Source organism: Pithys albifrons, chromosome 6 (genome assembly GCF_047495875.1).
Source record: "Pithys albifrons albifrons isolate INPA30051 chromosome 6, PitAlb_v1, whole genome shotgun sequence".
Taxonomy (NCBI): Eukaryota; Metazoa; Chordata; class Aves; order Passeriformes; family Thamnophilidae; genus Pithys; species Pithys albifrons.
The window spans coordinates 4980384-4999171 of NC_092463.1; the positions used below are offsets into that span (position 1 = coordinate 4980384).

Genomic DNA, 18788 nt, shown 5'->3' on the forward strand with positions numbered 1-18788 from the left:
GGAAAATGCTTTAAGTTGCCCCAGAGGAGGTTTAGATTGGATGCTGGGAAAAATTCTTCACTGAAGGGCTGGTAAAGCATTGGGACAGGATGCAGTGGTAGGGTCACCATCCCTGGAAGTTACAGAATCACAGACTGTTTTGAGTTGGAAGGGACCCACAAGGATCATTGAGTCCAACTCTTAAGTCAATGGCCCACACAGGGGATTGAACCCCTGACGTTGGCATTATAACAACCAAGTTATAACCAACTGAGCTGATCTCAGGGTCAGTGTTCAGATCGGTGTGGATGTGGCAATTGAGAACATGGTTTAGTGGTGAACTTGGTGGTGGTGCTGGGTTGGTGGTTGAACCCAATGATCTTAAAGGTCTTCTCCAACCTTAACAATTCCATGGTTCTATGAAAGGGAGCCTTGTTTCATCAGGTGTAAGGAAAAGCCTCTTGTCTCAGTGCAGCCACCACCTTTCTGGATGCAGAAAGCCCCAGTGGGGCTTATTAATTCCTGGGAGACTTTCCCAGGTTGCTTTCTGGCATTTGTTTCTCTTTTCTTCAGTCTGTTTTCAGGTAACTGCATCTCCATCCACACCCTGAGGTACTTCCAGAACCTATTCCCACAAACTCATGTGAAGGTGCTTTAATGATGGATCAGAAATGTCACAGCCATCTGATCAAGGCTGTTTCAGACACTTGGAATATTTTTTTTGTGGTGACTGACCCCAACTGTAGCAGGGCTGACATTTCCCTATAACCAGAGATGAAGATTATTTAGAAAAACATTTTCTAATGCCAGTGAAGATCATTTAGAAAAACATAAAATTTCCCAACCCTGATGGGTTTAAAACCTCAGCTGTAAGTTGAGTATCTTATTGTGGGCACAAACAAACACAACTTTATTTGCTCCAAAACTGAGCAAGGTCTTGCTTCCCTGCCTTTATACACCTGTTATTCTCTGAGAATCTGAGACAATACAGCATTCTCACAAACTTTGCAAACTGTGTCTTGTGGTGTGGATCTGTGATTTTGAAAGTCTGAACAACACATTCCTCTCTTCAAAAAAACCCAACCAGATAAAGACAAACCCAGCTGTACTGCCACAACTGTAAACTTACACAAAAATGGCTAAAAATTTGCTAATTAAAACTAGATTTTGAGCACCTGCACCCCACCAGTTGACTCCCACCACAGCTGATCTTCTGTCCCTCTGATCACCAGTCACAGGTGATCGTCTTGAAAACAGGGATAAAGTGTCCTGAGCTGGAAGTTGTTCCAGGAGAGGTTTAGATTTGATGTGAATTAAGAAACAATCAAAACCAATAGAATAGAAAAAAAAATCCTTCCTTTTATTCAGTGCTGGGAACATGGGGGGTAACCCCAACAAAGACACTTTTGTGTTTCCAGGTTTATATACTTAGTTACAGCTGAAACCCCCTCCCCAAAGATGAGCAGTGTATTTTGGGTGACTCTAAAGGGCTGCTCTTACCTCTTATCTCTCTGAAGGGAAGTTCTGGCCAGGTGGGGGTTGGTCTCTTCTCCCAGGCACTCAGCAATAGGACAAGGGGGCACGATGGGCTCAAGCTCTGCCAGGGGAAATTTCAGTTGGAGAGCAGAAAAAAATCCTTTGCGGAGAGAGTGCTCAGGGATTGGAATGGGCTGCCCAGAGAGGGGGTGGATTCCCCATCCCTGGAGGTTTTTAAGGTGAGATTGGCCGTGGCACTGAGTGCCATGATCTGGTAAAGGGACTGGAGTTGGACCAAGGGTTGGACTTACTTTCTCTGGAAAGAATTTTTTTCTGATGTCCAACTTCAATTTCCCTGGCAGAGCTTGAGCCCATCGTGCCCCCTTGTCCTATTGCTGAGTGCCTGGGAGAAGAGACCAACCCCTGCCTGGGAGAAGAGACCAATATTTTCTATAATGAGAAGACTTTAGTCCAAAAACTTTGGTCCAGGTAACTAAACCAGAACAAGTTATTAACTAGTGTTTCTACAATGTAATTCTAGCAAAACAGGCAGAACAAATATTAGGCTTATTATCTCCTTCCAACTCAGCAGGGCAAGGTGCATCAACTAAGCCATCATTAGCTTTGCTTGTTATCACTTCTAATACCACCTAATACTGTGAGCAACCCAGGAAAGTCCACCTAACCTATATAATCCCAAAAACCTACAAAATACACGCTACAATCCTTAGGCCAACTGAATGGTTGCACTCAACGGTCTCAGAGGCCTTTTCCAACCCAAGTGAGTCAATGCATGTATGGCCAAACTTCAGGAACTCAGATTTGGGCAGGGCTCTCCCCACGTGGGTGGTCCCTTCCAGCCCGCACAGTGGATGTTTTAGGTGAGGCTCAGCATGCACAGAACTGACCCCACCGTTTCAGTCCTCAGGTCCATCTGCCACGGCCGAGCGAGCTTGGACAGTGACAGGGAAGTCCTCGGGACTGTCACAGCACCCGGCACTGACCGGGGCTGACCCTGCTGAGCATCCGAGATGTGACGGGATGGGATGGCAGGGAGGCTTTAACTGCCAGGGGACGGTCCTACTGAGACTTGAACTCAGGTAACTGGGATTTGGAGTCCGGAGTGCTCTCCATGACACCACGGGACTGCCCTTACGTAACCTATATGCCAAAAAACTACAAAATACACACTATAATCCTTAGGCCATTAGAACCGTCGCACTCAACGGCCTCAGAGGGCCTTTCCAACCCAATGAGTCAATAATTTGATGATTTCCGCGGGCAGGAGCACCGCCTGCCCCGACGCTCACAGTTCCCGCCCTTACGCTGGCCCCGTCCCCCCGTTCCCGCCCTCACGCTGGCCCCGCCCCCCACAGTTCCCGCCCTCACGCTGGCCCCGCCCCCCACAGTTCCCGCCCCCACGCTGGCCCCGCCCCTCACTGTTCCCGCCCCCACGCTGGCCCCGCCCCTCACTGTTCCCGCCCTCACGCTGACCACGCCCCTCAGTTCCCGCCCCCACGCAGGCCACGCCCCTCACTGTTCCCGCCCTCACGCTGACCACGCCCCTCAGTTCCCGCCCCCACGCAGGCCACGCCCCTCACGATTCCCGCCCTCACGCTGGCCCCGCCCCTCACAGTTCCCGCCCTCACGCTGGTCCCGCCCCTCACAGTTCCCGCCCTCACGCTGGCCACGCCCCTCTTGAGTCCCCGCCCTTCCCGCCCCTCGGGTCCCCCAGCGAGGCCCCGCCCCTCACTAGGCCCCGCCCCTCGCGGTCGCCCTTGACGCCGCCGGAGCTGGGCTGAGGGGAGGCGATCTCGCCGCTCTCCCGCTATCTCACCGCGGCCCTTCCCGGAGCCCTCGGAGCCTTTTCCAGAGCTCCCGGAGCGGCCTGGGCCGGGCGGCAGCGGCGGCAGAGCCCTGAGGGAGGCGGCGGCGCGGAGGACAGGCGCTGAGGGCAGCCCGGCGCGCCGCAGAGCGGGAAGGCCCCGCGGAGCCGCGGCGGGGGAAGGAGGAGCGGGAGGAGAAGGAAGGGAAGAGGGAGGGAAGCGCCGCGATGCCGCTGTACGAGGGGCTCGGCAGCGGCGGGGAGAAAACCGCCGTGGTGATCGACCTGGGACAGGCCTTCACCAAGTGAGTGCCCCGCGGTGCCGCCCGGGTTTGGGGGTGTCCGGCCTGGAGAAGGGAATGGGCTGGGGAGACCTCGGAGCTCCTTCCAGCGCCTAAAGGGGCTCCGGGAGAGCTGGAGGGGCTTGGGATAAGGCCTGGAGGGACAGGACAAGGGGAAATGGCTGCCCAGTGACAGAGGGCAGGGTTAGGTGGGATATTGGGAAGGAATTCCTGTCTGGGAGGGTGGGCAGGCCCTGGCACAGGGTGCCCAGAGAAGCTGTGGCTGCCCCATCCATCCCTGGGAGTGTCCAAGGCCAGGTTGGACAGGGCTTGGAGCAACCTGGGACAGTGGGAGGTGTCCCTGCCCATGGCAGGGATTGGAACTGGATAATCTTTAAGGTCCCTTCCAACCCAAACCATCCTGGGATTCTCAGAATAATTACATTGGTTTGTTCCTCCCTCATCCCGTTTCTGTGCTGACCTGTGAGCTGCAGAGCCAGCAACACCCTCGGGGTGTTTGAGGGTTAAAAAAGGTGCACCTTGAGGCTGAAGCAGAAACTCCCAAATTTATTTAGTAAATTCATTCCGTGGACCAAAAGTTCAACTTTCCCTCTGCCCCCTCCATGTCAAAACACACTCCCTGTTTACAAACCTTCTCATTTCCCAGGTGCTCCCGTGGCCAAGGGGCTGTTTGATCCACATTAAACCATATTTGTGGATAAAACAGTCAGGAAATGCTCTCTGGGTTTCTCTGAGCTGATAATTATTATTATCTTACAACAATAACCCTCCCTGGAGCTCTGTGCTGCTCCTGCACAGCCAGCCCCGTTCCTGGGGCTGTGTCCATGGGGGGGTTTCCCTGCTGGAATCCCTGAGGGACATCCTGGCTGCCAGAACAGGCAGGAATTGCAAGAACAGAGTTCCTTGTCCAAAATTGTTCTGTTATTAAGTTCTCTTTGTTTGTTTTTTTTTGCCCCAAGTGACTGTAACTGCAGAGTTGCAGCTTTGCCACCTGGGGATGGGAGGATTTAATGGGAACAAAGGATTCCACAAGGGGCTTTTTGTGGGTTTGTGTCACGTGGCCAGGCAGAGCCTTTCCCCAGATTTGTGAGGTTTTATCCCCTTGGGCATTATTTATCCAATAAAATGCTCTCATGGGGAAGGTTTCCCCCTGTTTTTGGGGCTGTTCTTTTCCAAATATGGCTGAAATAAGCTAAAAATTCAAAAGCTGTCAGGATGACAGGGAAGGAAAACTTCCAGTACACACTGGGAGTGCACAGGAATTTGCCTGGGAAACCAAAGGAAAGAATTAAATTCTGAGTTATGGCCGTTTAAATATTTTTTTTCTGAAATGATCTGTCACACTGACAGTTGCCAAATACCAAAATAAAATATTAATTGACCTTCTGCATTAAAAGTGCTCCAGTTCTGGCAACTTCATGGTCTTTTACTGTAGTTTTTTTTCTGAGGTTTGTACTTACTAAGGGTGGGAAATTGAAACAAATGTCAGACACTGAGTTTATTAAAATGTAATGAATTTCTTTTGGTTTTAATTTCCTTTGTTCAGTCCATGGTTCTTTTTGATTTGGGAAGAGCAGAAAGGTTTTGAAAAGTTTGATTTGGGGTTGCTGCTCTTTTTATCCTCCTGAAGGAGTCACCAAAAAAAGATATAAAATCTCTCTGTGTGTTCCTAATCCACCTTTAAATCCATCTGTAAATGTCCAGATAGAGAAGCTGTTTGCCAAACCCCTGTTTGCAGTCCCAGCAACATCCCTCATTCCTCACTCTCTGGTGCTTCCCAGGCCCACTGTGTGGAATTGTGACTCCAGGTATTAAAGTTGTCAACATTTCCTTCCAGGTGTGGCTTTGCAGGAGAAACAGGACCAAGATGCATCATCCCCAGTGAGATAAAGAAACCTGATGTCTCCAAGGTGAACTGATTTACCTTTAGAGAGTTTGGTGTGCTCTGAGAGAGAATTTGCAGATGCTTTTTCTGTCCATCTCAAGCTGTTTTTGTTGTCTGAATAAATAATAATAAATAATACTATATTTTTCATGAATGTGAGTGCTGCTGTTAGAAGCTTGTGAGTTGATAGAGGGAAGTTGGGTGCCAGTGCTGATGTGAAATGCTGCTCCTCACCCCTGGGACTTGTGTTTGGGGCATTTAGTCAGAAATTGCTTGCCTAGTTAAGCTCTTTTCTTTCTTTTTAGTAGAGGGTGGCAGCTTTGGAAAAGTAGTGCTGAGATGCCTGTAATAGTGAAAAATAATAATGAAAAATAACATTAATATTCTTTAACATTAATATTAATTAACATTAATATAAATTAACATTAATATTAATACTAATTAACATTAATAAACTCTGGAGTTTAGTTGTAGGTTGAGTTTCTGAGATGGTTTGTTAAGGACAAGGAGCAAATCAGACAAGAGTGAGATGTGTTCAGATAAAATATATTCTGGATATATCACATTTCTTTACCTGCCCTGTGTATATTTAATAACCCCCTGCCTGGGATCTGAGCTGACTGTGCCTGTGCTCCCTTTGCAGCCTGTCAGGGTGGTCCAGTACAACATTAACACTGAAGAGCTGTACTCCTACCTGAAGGAATTTATCCACATGTTGTATTTCAGGTGAGAGATCCCTGGCCCTCAGCTCCCCCTGCAGCAATTCCCTGAGCACCTCCAGAGCTGGGAGCAGGGCCACTGGTGCCTGCCTGGGGAAGGAAACACTGACAAGGCTTTGCAGGTGGCTGCTGTTCTTGCAGGGGAAATTCAGTGGTGCTGGGATTGAGGCACAAAGAGTTCATGTCCTGCAGCATCAGTTCATAGAATGGAATCACAGAATCGATTGGAAAAGACCTCTGAGATCATCAAGTCCAACCCTTGGTCCAACTCCAGTCCCTTTACCAGATCATGGCACTCAGTGCCACGGCCAAGCTCACCTTAAAAACCTCCAGGGATGGGGAATCCACCCACTCTCTGGGCAGCCCATTCCAATGCCTGAGCACTCTCTCTGCAAAGAATTTGTTTCTGCTCTCCAACTTCAATTTGCCCTGGCAGAGCTTGAGCCCATCGTGCCCCCTTGTCCTATTGCTGAGTGCCTGGGAGAAGAGACCAACCCCCACCTGGCTGGAACTTCTCCTGCTCTCCAGAGACAGAATTTGATAATTTGCCCTTTAACTGTGGCATTTATAAAGGACTTGATAAGGACAAGTCATTGCCCAGGAAGGTACATGGATTTTGGTAGGGCTGAAGGTTGTCCTGTATCAGTGCAGACTCCCCACAGTGGTTTGGGAGGAGGGCTCTCAATCTGTGGAATATTTTTACCTCAGCAATACATCTTTTTATTGTATTTTTGGGACCCTTAGTGAGTAATGAAGTTGGATTTAGTATTTTCTCTTTGCTTCCAATCCTGATTTTTTACCAAGTTAAAACCATCACAGGGAGATCAGTATTTGATTTCTGTGCCTCAGATCTGGTGTGGGTTGGGCTGTTTTCTTCTCCTGTCCTTGACCATGGCTTTGGGATTGAAATCAGGACCATTCCATCCTCTTCCACTGAAATCACAACCTCTGTATCATCTGGTCAAGCCATTAATGACTTATTTTTGCATTTCTTTATATTGATTTAGCAACGTATACTGCAGGCTCTGGCTTAAAGCTCTATACCTTCTTTTCCATACCACAGTTCCCTGACTTTTTTCCTAGGGAAGGATTTGACCCTGAGATCAGCTCAGTTGGTTAAAAGTTGGCTGTAATAAAACCAAGGCCATGGATTCAATCCCCTGTGTGGGCCACTGAGTTAAAGAGTTGGACTCGATGGTCCTTGTGGGTCCTTCCAACTCAGAACAGTCTGTGATTCTATTCAGGTTCTCAAATTTGTGGAAAAGGCTTTGGGATCTGCTGTGGGAAATGTGATCTAAATGCACATTTTTTTAGGATTTCTTGAGGGAAATGGGATATGACTACCAGGTAGGTCTCATGTTTTTGCATCTCTCACCCCTTCAAGGCACCTGCTGGTGAATCCCCGAGACCGTCGTGTTGTGATCATAGAGTCGGTCCTGTGCCCCTCCCACTTCAGAGACACCCTCACCAGGGTCCTTTTCAAGCATTTTGAGGTACATTTTCTGCAGAAATACTTAAATTTTCTCTACATGCTCAGCACAGCACTTGCCAGTGGAAATTTTACTTATGTGGACAAAGGAATGAAAGTAGAGCCAGAAGAATGAGAGAGGCACAAAGAAGAAGAAAAATCTGAGGAAATAGGGATTGGAAGTTGGTTTAAAGGCCATTTTTGTTCTGTTCTGGCTCTTCATGAGGCCCCAAAGCAGCAGCAATTAACAAGAATCTGAAAGGTTTCTCTGGTTTGCACGATAATACAGCTCCCATCTCAGTGTCATCCCATCCCAGACAGATCCAATAATCCCCACTGAGCACTGCCTGGAGCCTGGATTTACATTTAAACACTTGCTAGTGCTCTGTCAGCAAGTCTCAGAGTCAATATCTCTGCCTGGCATGTGCCCTGAGCTCTGGCTGTGCTCATTTAGATAAGAGCTTACCTGAAATTAATTACCTTCTCTGCTTAATCAGTGTTTTTGAAGAAAAGTAGTTGAAGAAATGAGGTTGTGGCTGCCCCATCCCTGGGTGTGTCCAAGGCCAGGTTGGATGGGGCTTGGACCAACCTGGATTAGTCTAAGGTGTCCCTGCCCATGGGATGATCTTTAAAGTCTCTTCCAAACTATTCTGTGTTTCTATAAAAAGTCTGCAGCTAATTGTTGCTTAGCTCTAATGAAAAATGTTTTGGAAGGTGATTCTGTTCTTCTTCAATTCAGACAGAACAAAAATTAAAGCTCTTCTATAAAAAGCAGTGAAACTTTGCCTGCAGTGCTGTTTCTCTGCACTTCCACAACACTGTTTGCCAACTAATCCTGAACTTCTACATAATTCTTTCTTACTATTGATGAAATTTTCTGCTGCCTTCAAATTGCTGAAAGATTTCAGTGATTTGTTTGAGGTTTTTTTTCGTAATTCCCTTACAGGAATAAAATACATCTCAGATAAAGCACATCCCATCCAAAATGGTTTGTCAAAAATGAGTCATGACTTCAGAGTCATGTTTTGATGGAGGGACTTTGTAACTTGTGAGGAATCCAGTTAATACTGGCAGGAAGTTAATTCTCTCAGGTTTCTATTTCCACTTGGTGCAGAGAATGAAAGTGGCTTATTAATAGTGTTAATATTCTAACTTACACCTCTGGGATAAATGTCAATAATGCTGCCCTTAAATGCAGGATTTATTGAAATTTCTCATTTAATTCACTCTTCAAGGTGCTCCATTAAAGGAACTGTTGCTTTCTGGGAAACTTAGGGAATTCTGGGAGAAGAATCATAGAATGGATTGGGTTGGAAAAGACCTCCGAGACCATCAAGTCCAACCCTTGGTCCAACTCCAGTCCCTTTACCAGATCATGGCACTCAGTGCCATGGCCAAGCTCACTTTAAAAACCTCCAGGGATGGGGAATCCACCCCCTCTCTGGGCAGCCCATTCCAATGCCTGAGCACTCTCTCTGCAAAGAAGTTTTTTCTGCTCTCCAACTTCAATTTCCCCTGGCAGAGCTTGAGCCCATCGTGCCCCCTTGTCCTATTGCTGAGTGCCTGGGAGAAGAGACCAACCCCCACCTGGCCAGAACTTCCCTTCAGGGGGTTCCAGACAGTGCTGAGGTCACCTCTGAGCCTCCTCTTCTCCAGGCTAAACACCCCCAGCTCCCTCAGCCTCTCCCCACAGCACTTGTGCTCCAGTCCCTTCTCCAGCCTCATTGCTCTTCTCTGGCCCCGCTCCAGCCCCTCAATCTCTTTCCTGAACTGAGGGGCCCAGAACTGAACACAACACTCAAGGTGTGGCCTCCCCAAGGCAGAGTCCAGGGGAAGGGTCACTGCCCTGGGCCTGCTGGCCACGCTAGTTTTGATCCAGGCCAGGATCCCATTGGCCTTCTTGGCCACCTGGGCCAGTTTTACCTTGGGTTTCCACATGGCTTTGTGGAGAATGTTTTAAGTAGCCTCTTCAGTGAGTGCAGCAGAGTGTTGTCCTAAGACACACTTTTGTGGGGTTTTATGGATCACATCTTCCAAGTCTTTGTACATCTTTTCAAGTATCTCCGTTTAGTTTCTTTCATTTCTTTCCAATGACAATAAGAAACCTGGTACATGACTTAAGATGAGTGGTTTGTTTCTTTTTCCCCCCTCCTGTCAACTCTCCTTTTGGTTTCCATTCAGGTTCCTTCTGTTTTGTTTGCTCCAAGCCACCTGATGTCTCTGCTGACGCTCGGGATCAATTCTGCCATGGTGCTGGACTGTGGCTATGCAGAAAGCTTGGTGCTGCCTGTATCCTTGAATTGCCAGCAATAAGGTGGGAATTTTAAAGACTACAGTCACAGAAACAGCTCAGCCAGGCTGGGGATGTCATGGATGGAATGGGGAATCCCTCCAAGCTGACCTGGGAATCTGTTCCCTTAAACCTTGGGAAGGGGGTTCATGGCTTCAGCCTTTGTGTATAGAAATTAGTTTTGAAGAAAAGCAGTTACAAAGTGTTTCCAACAGCTCATGCAAGGGGTTGTTAAAGGGGAAAAAGCATTTAGGTCCATAAGACTGAAAACTCATAATAAAAAAAGGAGAATTTCCTGATCTTCCTGTAGATCTATGAGGGAATTCCCATTCTGAGCTGCTGGGGTTCCCTGCCCCTGGGAGGAAAGGCCATCCACAAGTAAGTACAAAGTTATCCATTCCTGGTTACAAAGCATTTATTTGTGAAAGTTCATCTTTGCCCTATGAGCAAAGATTCTTCTTTTAAATCATAACTTACTGTAACATCCATCCAATTTTTAGAGTTACCACTGTTTGGCTTTTACTGATGTAGTAAAAGCTGTGGAAATCAGAGCTGAAGTTTGTATTTAGAAGGATGTGACTGAAAGGAATAAATACATCTCTTGAGGGTAGCACAGAGAGCCAGGCTGAGTTCATGGCTGTCTTTAACATCTCTTTAACACGTGCAATGTTTCAGGGAGCTGGAATATCAGTTGCTGGAGCAGTGCACGGTGGATACAGGATTAGCCAAAGGACAAAGCCTTCCATCTGTGATGGGTAAGCTCTGGGGGGTGGCTCATGTGCTGTCAACTTGCACCAGGGGAACTGGATTAATCTAAACAGTGAGTAAGATGAGTTTAGTGGTCATTGTGTGACACACTTGCATGAATTCTTTCTTTGTATCTACCAAGTTTATTATTGTTACAATAAGCCACTCATAACAGCAGTTTTGAATAAAGGTTGAGATAAAAGTTCTGTTGTAATTTTTCAGTCAGTTTTGAGACAAGACAGTCTTATTTCAGTACTTACTATTCTTTCTGCCTTGGAAGTCTTTAAAATCTTGGAAATCTTTAAAAGCTGACCCATCCCTGGAAGTATTCCAGGCCAGTCTGGAGCAACCTGGGTCTACTGGGAGGTGTCCCTGCCCATGGCAGAGGGTTGGAATGAGGTGGTCTTTGAGGTCCCTTTGAACTCAAGCCATTCTGGGATTCTGTGGCAATGAAAATTTTATGTATTAAATGTAATTCAGACTTAGTTTTGTTGTTAAATTCTCTTTCTACTTTAAAAAACAACCCTTTTCATTCTAAGTTATTTTTTTAATTTCAGGTTCAGTCCCAGAAGACATAGTAGAGGATATAAAAGGTAAATTTTTTTGCTTTGTGAAGCTCTAGTTTATTAACCTGTGCAGTAGAGTATGATAGGAACAGTTGTGCACTATTTTACATCCAGGAATTTATTTCTCTTCTCTCCTTGCCCTATTTCTTACCTGCTGGAAGAACTTGTGGTGTTTTTCCTCTCTGAAAGCAAAAGCAAAGCTGTGTTGAATTCCCCTTTTGGTTTAGCCCGTGTTGTTGAGATGCAACTTTTACATACATTTGGTAGATGAGCACAGAAAGGATTGCACTGTTGGGTAGTTTTCTTTATAGATTAGCTAGAAAGTCTGAGTTTGCCTGAAGTCAACTTTTTAAAAAAAATTATATATAAAATATATTGGTGTGTTAATCAGGTAGGCAAGATAAGACAAAACTATATTTATATGAGGAAAAAATAGAGTCTTTGGGCAGAACTTGGATGAATTCTGCATAGTATTTTATGTGCAGCAGATATAAAATTAGGTATTATCCTAGAAAATAGCAACTGGGATATGTATCTTATATATCTTGGGTCAAATTATGAAGAAATCCTTTGGTTAAATGCAAAATAATTTGTCAAATGGAAGTTGCTTTTCTAATTTCTGGACCTGAGCACAATTTTCTGGCCAGTTCTGTTTCTTGTGCAGCCTTTTTAGACCAGATACAACTTGTTAGGGATGGAATTATTGTTGTCTGTGTATTGAAAGGTTGTTTCTTTGGGCAGCAGTTTAAGAGGAGGATGCTCATCTGTGCCAGATACAAATAATTAGCATATGATACCAGTGACAGCTGGGATACCAGTGAGATTGTGCTCTGTCACTGCTGCCTGGAGGAGGAAAAACTCTCTGGAATTCTTAGAGTGCTGTAGAGTTATATGAGGAAAAACACTCCATGAGTGCAGCTTGTTTAGAAAGCCATCAGTGTGTCTGCTTGTTTGCAGCCGTGGTGGGAGACCTGCAGTGGTGTGTTTGACAGCAGGATACAACCCCTGGCTCCTTGGGGTGACTGAAGGCACCATTAGTGATATCCCTTTGGCTTTAAATCTTAAGATTTTGGCTGAGAAAAAATCCTGCCTGTCCTGGCACAGTGTTGGTGTCAGCTTTGGTTAAACTCACAGTCTGGACAGCATTTGAACTCTGCTGGAGCGTAGAGACTGCTTTGCTTTGCGTTTATTTGGTGATGTCTTGGACAGCAAGGGCCTAAAGTGTGTGTTGTTCTCTGAATTAAGAAAAATGAGTGTGTTAATTGGTGCTGAAAGGACCCAGCACAGTCTCACTGCTGTCCTTTCCCTCTGTGCAGTCCGCACGTGCTTCGTCAGTGATCTCCAGCGTGGGCTGAAGATCCAAGCAGCCAAGTTCAACATTGATGGCAGTGCTGAGGTGGGTGGAGAATGAAGCCCCTCCTGGTCTGCTAAGGTGGCTGGAGCCTTTCTGGCCTCTAAAATATTGCAATTTTGTGTTTTTATTTCCAGCGTCCTTCACCGCCCCCAGACGTGGACTATCCTTTGGATGGAGAGAAGATTCTCCATGTGGTTGGCCCCATCAGGTGAGAAATGCCATTAACAGAGTACTTTTCACTATGAGGATGTATTTCAACTCTAAAAGCACGTAAGTCTTCATAAAATCTAATTGTAATGAGACACTTGTATGTGCTTTTAGTGCTTATTAAATTAAGGCTTTGTGCTGGCCACAGTGCAAGCCCAGCATGAGAGGTGGTGGCTCCTCCAGAGCTCAGAGAGGAAGGTGAGAACAGAGAGATTGCAGGGATTGGAGAAGAGAAATGAGTATTAATGCCTGATGATGGGACAGGTTTAGTGACGTGGATGAGGAATTTTAGCCTGGAGAAAAGGAGGCACAAGGGGGGACCTTCTCAGTCTCTGCAACTCCCTGAAAGGAGGATATTGCCAGCTGGGGGTCGGGCTCTGCTCCCAGTAATAAGTGACAGGATGAGAGGAAATGGCCTAAAGTTGCACCAGGAGAGGTTTAGATTGAAGATGAGCGAAAACTTATTGAAAGGGTGGCCAAGCACTGGAAGAGGCAGTGGTGGAGTGCCCATCCCTGTCAGTGTTCAGCACAGATGTGGATGTGGCACTTGGGGACATGGTTTAGTGGTGAACACGGTGGTGCTGGGTTGATGGATGGAGTGGATTATCTTAGAGGTCTTTTCCAACCTTAAAGAATTCCATGACTGTCCTCCCAGTTGGCACTGCCCAGTGCATGGGCTGTGTGACAGCAGTGACAACGTGCTGCCAGCAGGAAGTCCTGAGTTATCTCAGCTCTGCTGTCCCTGAGTTCAGCTCTCAGTGTGGTTTTGCTCCTCATTAATACCCCCTTCCCTGCCTGTCCCACAGAGACTCCGTGGTGGAAATACTGTTTGAGCAGGATAATGAAGAGACATCTGTTGCCACTTTGATCTTGGATTCGCTGGTTCAGGTATCTTTACACTACACAATTTATGGAATGCCTCCAGCCTTAGAGATCCTGCAGCTAGAAATGACTCCAGACTCTGAGTCCTGCAGGCTGCTGGTTTACCTGAGCTGGAATAAAATTAATTTGAACATCTTTATTGCAGGCAGTATATCAGATTTATTGCAGAACATTTTCTAGGCATATACAAATGCATCGCTGCTTATTATATTTAGGACAAAAACACATTAGAAAACCACTATAAATGGAAATTTTCATTATGTGGTGATGGATGTGTGTTAATTAAAGTTGACTCCCTGTAGTTATTGATGCCATTTAAATGAGCTTTGCTGAGATGTAATTTACTGGGGAGCCACAGACTTGGGCTGACATGATAAACATTCCAATTAGAATTCATTATGAAAACAAATTGTTTAAGAAGATCTGTGCCTGCTCCCCTCACCTCTGTACCCCCAGGCATTTCCCTTCATCCCTCTGGCTTATGCTGGTTATGTTCCAGCTAAATATGGGAAATAGGAGAAAACAGCGATTAGAGGGCACAGAAATGGACTGAATTTCTAACAGACTTGTGAATGCACGTGAAGTTCAGACAACTTGAGTAAAAGTGGGGGTTTTGTTGTTGTTTTTGTTTGCATTAGTGCCCCATAGACACCAGGAAGCAGCTGGCAGAGAACCTGGTGGTTATCGGGGGCACCGCGATGCTCCCGGGATTCCTGCACAGGCTGATGGCAGAAATCAGGTACCTGGTGGAGAAACCCAAGTACAAGGAAGCACTGGCCACCAAAACCTTCAGGATTCACACCCCACCTGCCAAACCCAACTGTGTGGCCTGGCTGGGAGGTAAGGATGGGACCCACTGCAGAGCAGGGGTGAAAACAAGCCTTCCAAGTGGGATTTGTGATGAATAAATGCAGCAATAATGAGGGGAACTGTTGAAATCCAGCTGCAGTGAGTGCTGGGGAATTGTTATGCCCTTCTGGAAGAAATTGCATGGAGTGAAGCTCCCTTGGGGACATTTTGGGGGCACTGAAGGTTGTGGGAGCTTTGAAAAGGTGAGGAGCAGCTGGAAACAGGTGGAAAGTGAGGTGCTGGCTCAGGTGCAGCCCAGAGCAGGGATTGCTGCCTGTGGGATAATGTCCTTATGGAAAAAACAAGTTTCAATCCTGATGGAGGAGCTGTGGAGGGTCTGCCAGCCCCCTGTGCTGGTCTCAAGTGCCAACAAACACTATAAACTTTCAGTTTTATAACCTCTTATTTTTAGGAGCAGCAAACCAGAATGATTTCTGTTCACTGAGTTGTTGATGCTTTTCTTGCCTGGCTCTGATGAGCTGCCACAGGCTGGGCCTTCTCACACCTTGGGTGACACCCTGAGGACAGAAAGTTGCCTTCAGCACAGGGGGATTTGGTTGAAGGGCTTAAAAGAAAAACTTTCAGGAAACTTTGTTGTTAGCCAGGTCGGGTTTGTTGTCAGTAGAGTAGGGGATTCTTTGATTTCAATTCCTTTCAAGGGACATAAATGGGAGCAGTTTGGGATCAGCTGGGCTGCCGAGAAGGAAAGCAGCTGTATCCATTAATTCCTTCAATTTATGGGACAGAGCTGAAAAAACCCAACCAGCCGAGATACTTGATGGGAAGAATTAGAAAATGCAATCAAATACATCGAATTAATGCAGTCTTTTTTCCTTCCCAATAACGTAGGAGCCATTTTTGGAGCACTCCAGGACATCCTCGGGAGCCGCTCGGTGTCCAAGGAATATTACAGCCAGACCGGCCGCATTCCCGACTGGTGCTGCCTCAACAATCCTCCTCTGGAAATGATGTTTGATGTGGGCAAAGCACCCCCACCCTTGATGAAAAGGGCTTTTTCTACAGAGAAATAAGCACCCACCTGCCACACAAGGATTCTGCTCCATTTATGTGCATTGGGTTTTGTTTCTTGGGGAGTAATTTGTGTGTAACACTATTAACTATGAACAGCATGGGTGTTCTGAGTGAGAACAGGACTAACACTATTTAAAAACATGTCCAGTTATGGTTTAAAAGCTTCACTCTGACAACTCCTGTGCTCTTTTGTCTTGTTCTGAAGAAATCTTGTACTGTCCTGAGTTGTACCCTCCTGAGTTGTTGTTATTTATCTGTGTAGTAAATGGCACTGCTGAGAGAGTTTGTCTTGAGATATTTTAATTTTAAATGTGCTTAAGAAGAAAGGAGGGTGGTCTATAGGGAAATACCTATGGAAGGGGTTTTTTTGTCAAATTCTGTATTAAAATATTCCACTCTTGAATCAGGTGTGAGGAAATGCTTTGGGGCTGTTCAGCAGAGGTGGTGGAACATTTTTTCCCCCGGACTCAGTCCTGTTTTGCTTGTGCTTGTAATTCTCACATAGTGCTGAGCTGAAAACTCTCATGGTGTCTCTCCAAGAAAGATTTCAGCCATGTAAGAATTATAAAAAATTATTACAAATTAATTATAAACAGAGGTGTGAGGTCAAAATTGTCTCACTGGCTACATGGTGACTCTGCTATCTGTTGGTGACTGAGGTTTAAATCTTACTCTGAGGAGCAATTGTTTATCTGAAATTTGTGGAGAGAGAATTGTTGGGGGTGGTGGAGTCTAATTGGCACAAATTGCTTTTTGTGACTGATTTCCCTGTGCTCTCTGCTCCCTGCTGTGTTCCTGAGGCACAATCCCTTAGTCAAGCATATATTTAAACATTCTGGTGAAACTTAACACAGGGAAAGTGCTACAGCGTCTGAGTACCTTCTGCACAGTTCTGTCATTCTGCTTCACATGTGCTTTACCTCAACATGAGGTGTTACTTGGCACGTGGGAGGAGATGCTCCCTTTTAATCTCATGGTTTTCAAATGAATAAAAAAAACCCTCAGGAATTGCTGCTTCCAGAGTCAGTGCTGGGTGAGACTTTGCTGGTTGGTGGCAGCTGTGACAGTACTGACATGATTTCTCCCCAGAGGTGCTGACAGGGGTGTTTTTAAGTTGCCTTTTACTTGAGATGAGCAGTGTGGCAGTTACACAGAAAACATGGAAAACAAGCAGATGCAGCTGTGAGAGGCTGTGGTTGTTTATAGCCCCGGGATGAGCTGGTTTTTGATAGACCATCTTCTGGTGGGATTACAGGCTGGATAAATGGACACTGTCCCATTGCCAGGCAGAGAACACACAGGCCCAAGCTCTGCTGCTCATTCTCAGCTATCATTGGAGTTATTTGGGGTGCAGCCCTGTGACCAAGGTTATGTTTTACCTCAGCAAGAACTGAGACAGAGCCCACCAAGGCACTCACCAAGACACTCCTGAGAGGAGAGTTTTCCACCAGCACAGGTCTTGTGGAGCTGGGAGGGATTGCCAGAAGGTTCTCCGAGGGAAGGATGCAGGAGGTGAAACTCCAGGGAGCCTGTGGTGAGGTGGTGCAGTGATGTCATTTTCCTGAACTGCAGCTGAGGAAATTCAGAATATTCTGAGCCCTTCCCTTCTCAGGGGTGTTTCTGTACCCCGGGACCTCTCCTGGTATGTTCTGCCACCTCAGCTTCGTTCTGCCCACTCAGATCTTCTCCTGTGGGGTTTCTGCATCACTGAACAGCTTCAGCAGCTGCTGTTTCTGGCAGGACGAGAATTCCTAACTCTGTTACTGCGGGGATGAAGTGCAGAGTCCTGGAAACCACTAAGGACAGAAACAGGATTCTTGTCATCAAAAGGGGGAGAAGGACTGTTAATGGCTCACCCTGGGAAGCCCTTGGAGATCACACCCTGAATGTGTAGTTGTGTACAGAGGGGTTTGGCTTGTTTTTTCAGCCTGACTGTTGCAGCTCTTCCCTCCCTCGCACAGCAGGGATCTGAGGATCCTCACAGCCAGTTCTCAGGGAACACTTGTGTTTTATCAGGAAGGGCAGTGACAGATTCACACTCTGCAGTAACTGCAGGGGTTTCCTCTGGAGTTCCTGAGAGAGTAATCAAGCATTGGAATTGCCTGCCCAGACAGGTGAGGATTCTCCATCCCTGGAGGATTTTAGGATTCTCCATCCCTGGAGGATTTTAAGATGAGACTGGACATGGCACTTGGTGCCAAAATACAGTGATCACAGTGGTGGTGTTGGATCAAGGGTTGGACCTGATGATCTCAGAGGTCTCTTCCATCCAATTCATTCTATGATTCTGTGAATATGAATGAATTCTATGATTCCAAAAAGGAAAGGAGAGGGGAACGGGAAGTTCATTCTGTGATTCTGAATGAATTCCATGATTCCAAAAGGGGAAGGAGAAGGGAAGGAGGGGTGAAGCTCATTCTGTGATTCTGAATGAATTCTATGATTCCAAAAGGGAAAGGAGAAGGGAAGGGGGGAGGGTCATTCTGTGATTCTGAATGAATTCCATGATTCCAAAAGGGGAAGGAGAAGGGAAGGAGGGGGGAAGCTCATTCTATGATTCTGAATGAATTCTATGATTCCAAAAGGGAAAGAAGGGAAGGGAAAGTTCATTCTGTGATTCTGAATGAATTCCATGATTCCAAAAGGGGAAGGAGAAGGGAAGGGGGGAGGTTCATTCTGTGATTCTGAATGAATTCCATGATTCCAAAAGGGAAAGGAGAAGGGAAGGAGGGGTGAAGCTCATTCTGTGATTCTGAATGAATTCCATGATTCCATCAGGGAAAGGGGAAGGAGAAGGGAAGGAGGGGTGAAGCTCATTCTGTGATTCTGAATGAATTCTATGATTCCAAAAGGGGAAGGAGAAGGGAAGGAGGGGGGAAGCTCATTCTGTGATTCTGAATGAATTCCATGATTCCATCAGGGAAAGGGGAAGGAGAAGGGAAGGAGGGGTGAAGCTCATTCTGTGATTCTGAATGAATTCTATGATTCCAAAAGGGGAAGGAGAAGGGAAGGGGGGAGGTTCATTCTGTGATTCTGAATGAATTCCATGATTCCATCAGGGAAAAGAGAACGGAGACACACAAAAAAAGCGAACCGCCCAACGTGGGGCTCGAACCCACGACCCTGGGATTAAGAGTCCCATGCTCTACCGACTGAGCTAGCCGGGCGCTGAAGGTAGGTTGTTCACTGGGCCTCTTAACCGTGCGC

General features: G+C 46.5%; 1 protein-coding gene and 1 non-coding gene across 2 annotated transcripts; one reads left to right on the top strand and one right to left on the bottom strand.

The window, feature by feature from the left end:
* The first annotated feature begins 3225 nt into the window (after positions 1-3225).
* ACTR10 (actin related protein 10) lies at positions 3226-15861 on the top strand. Its single transcript, XM_071557279.1, has 13 exons — positions 3226-3585; positions 5420-5492; positions 6111-6193; positions 7571-7679; positions 9836-9943; positions 10255-10322; positions 10620-10699; positions 11249-11284; positions 12574-12653; positions 12746-12819; positions 13625-13706; positions 14339-14540; positions 15399-15861. Exons 1-13 carry the CDS (start codon positions 3509-3511, stop codon positions 15578-15580), a joined length of 1254 nt encoding a protein of 417 aa, XP_071413380.1. The 5' UTR covers positions 3226-3508; the 3' UTR covers positions 15581-15861.
* A 2814-nt stretch (positions 15862-18675) lies between these two features.
* Positions 18676-18748, bottom strand: TRNAK-CUU (transfer RNA lysine (anticodon CUU)). The gene has a single exon. It is a non-coding gene; the product is annotated as a tRNA-Lys (tRNA).
* Between the last annotated feature and the right edge of the window lie 40 nt (positions 18749-18788).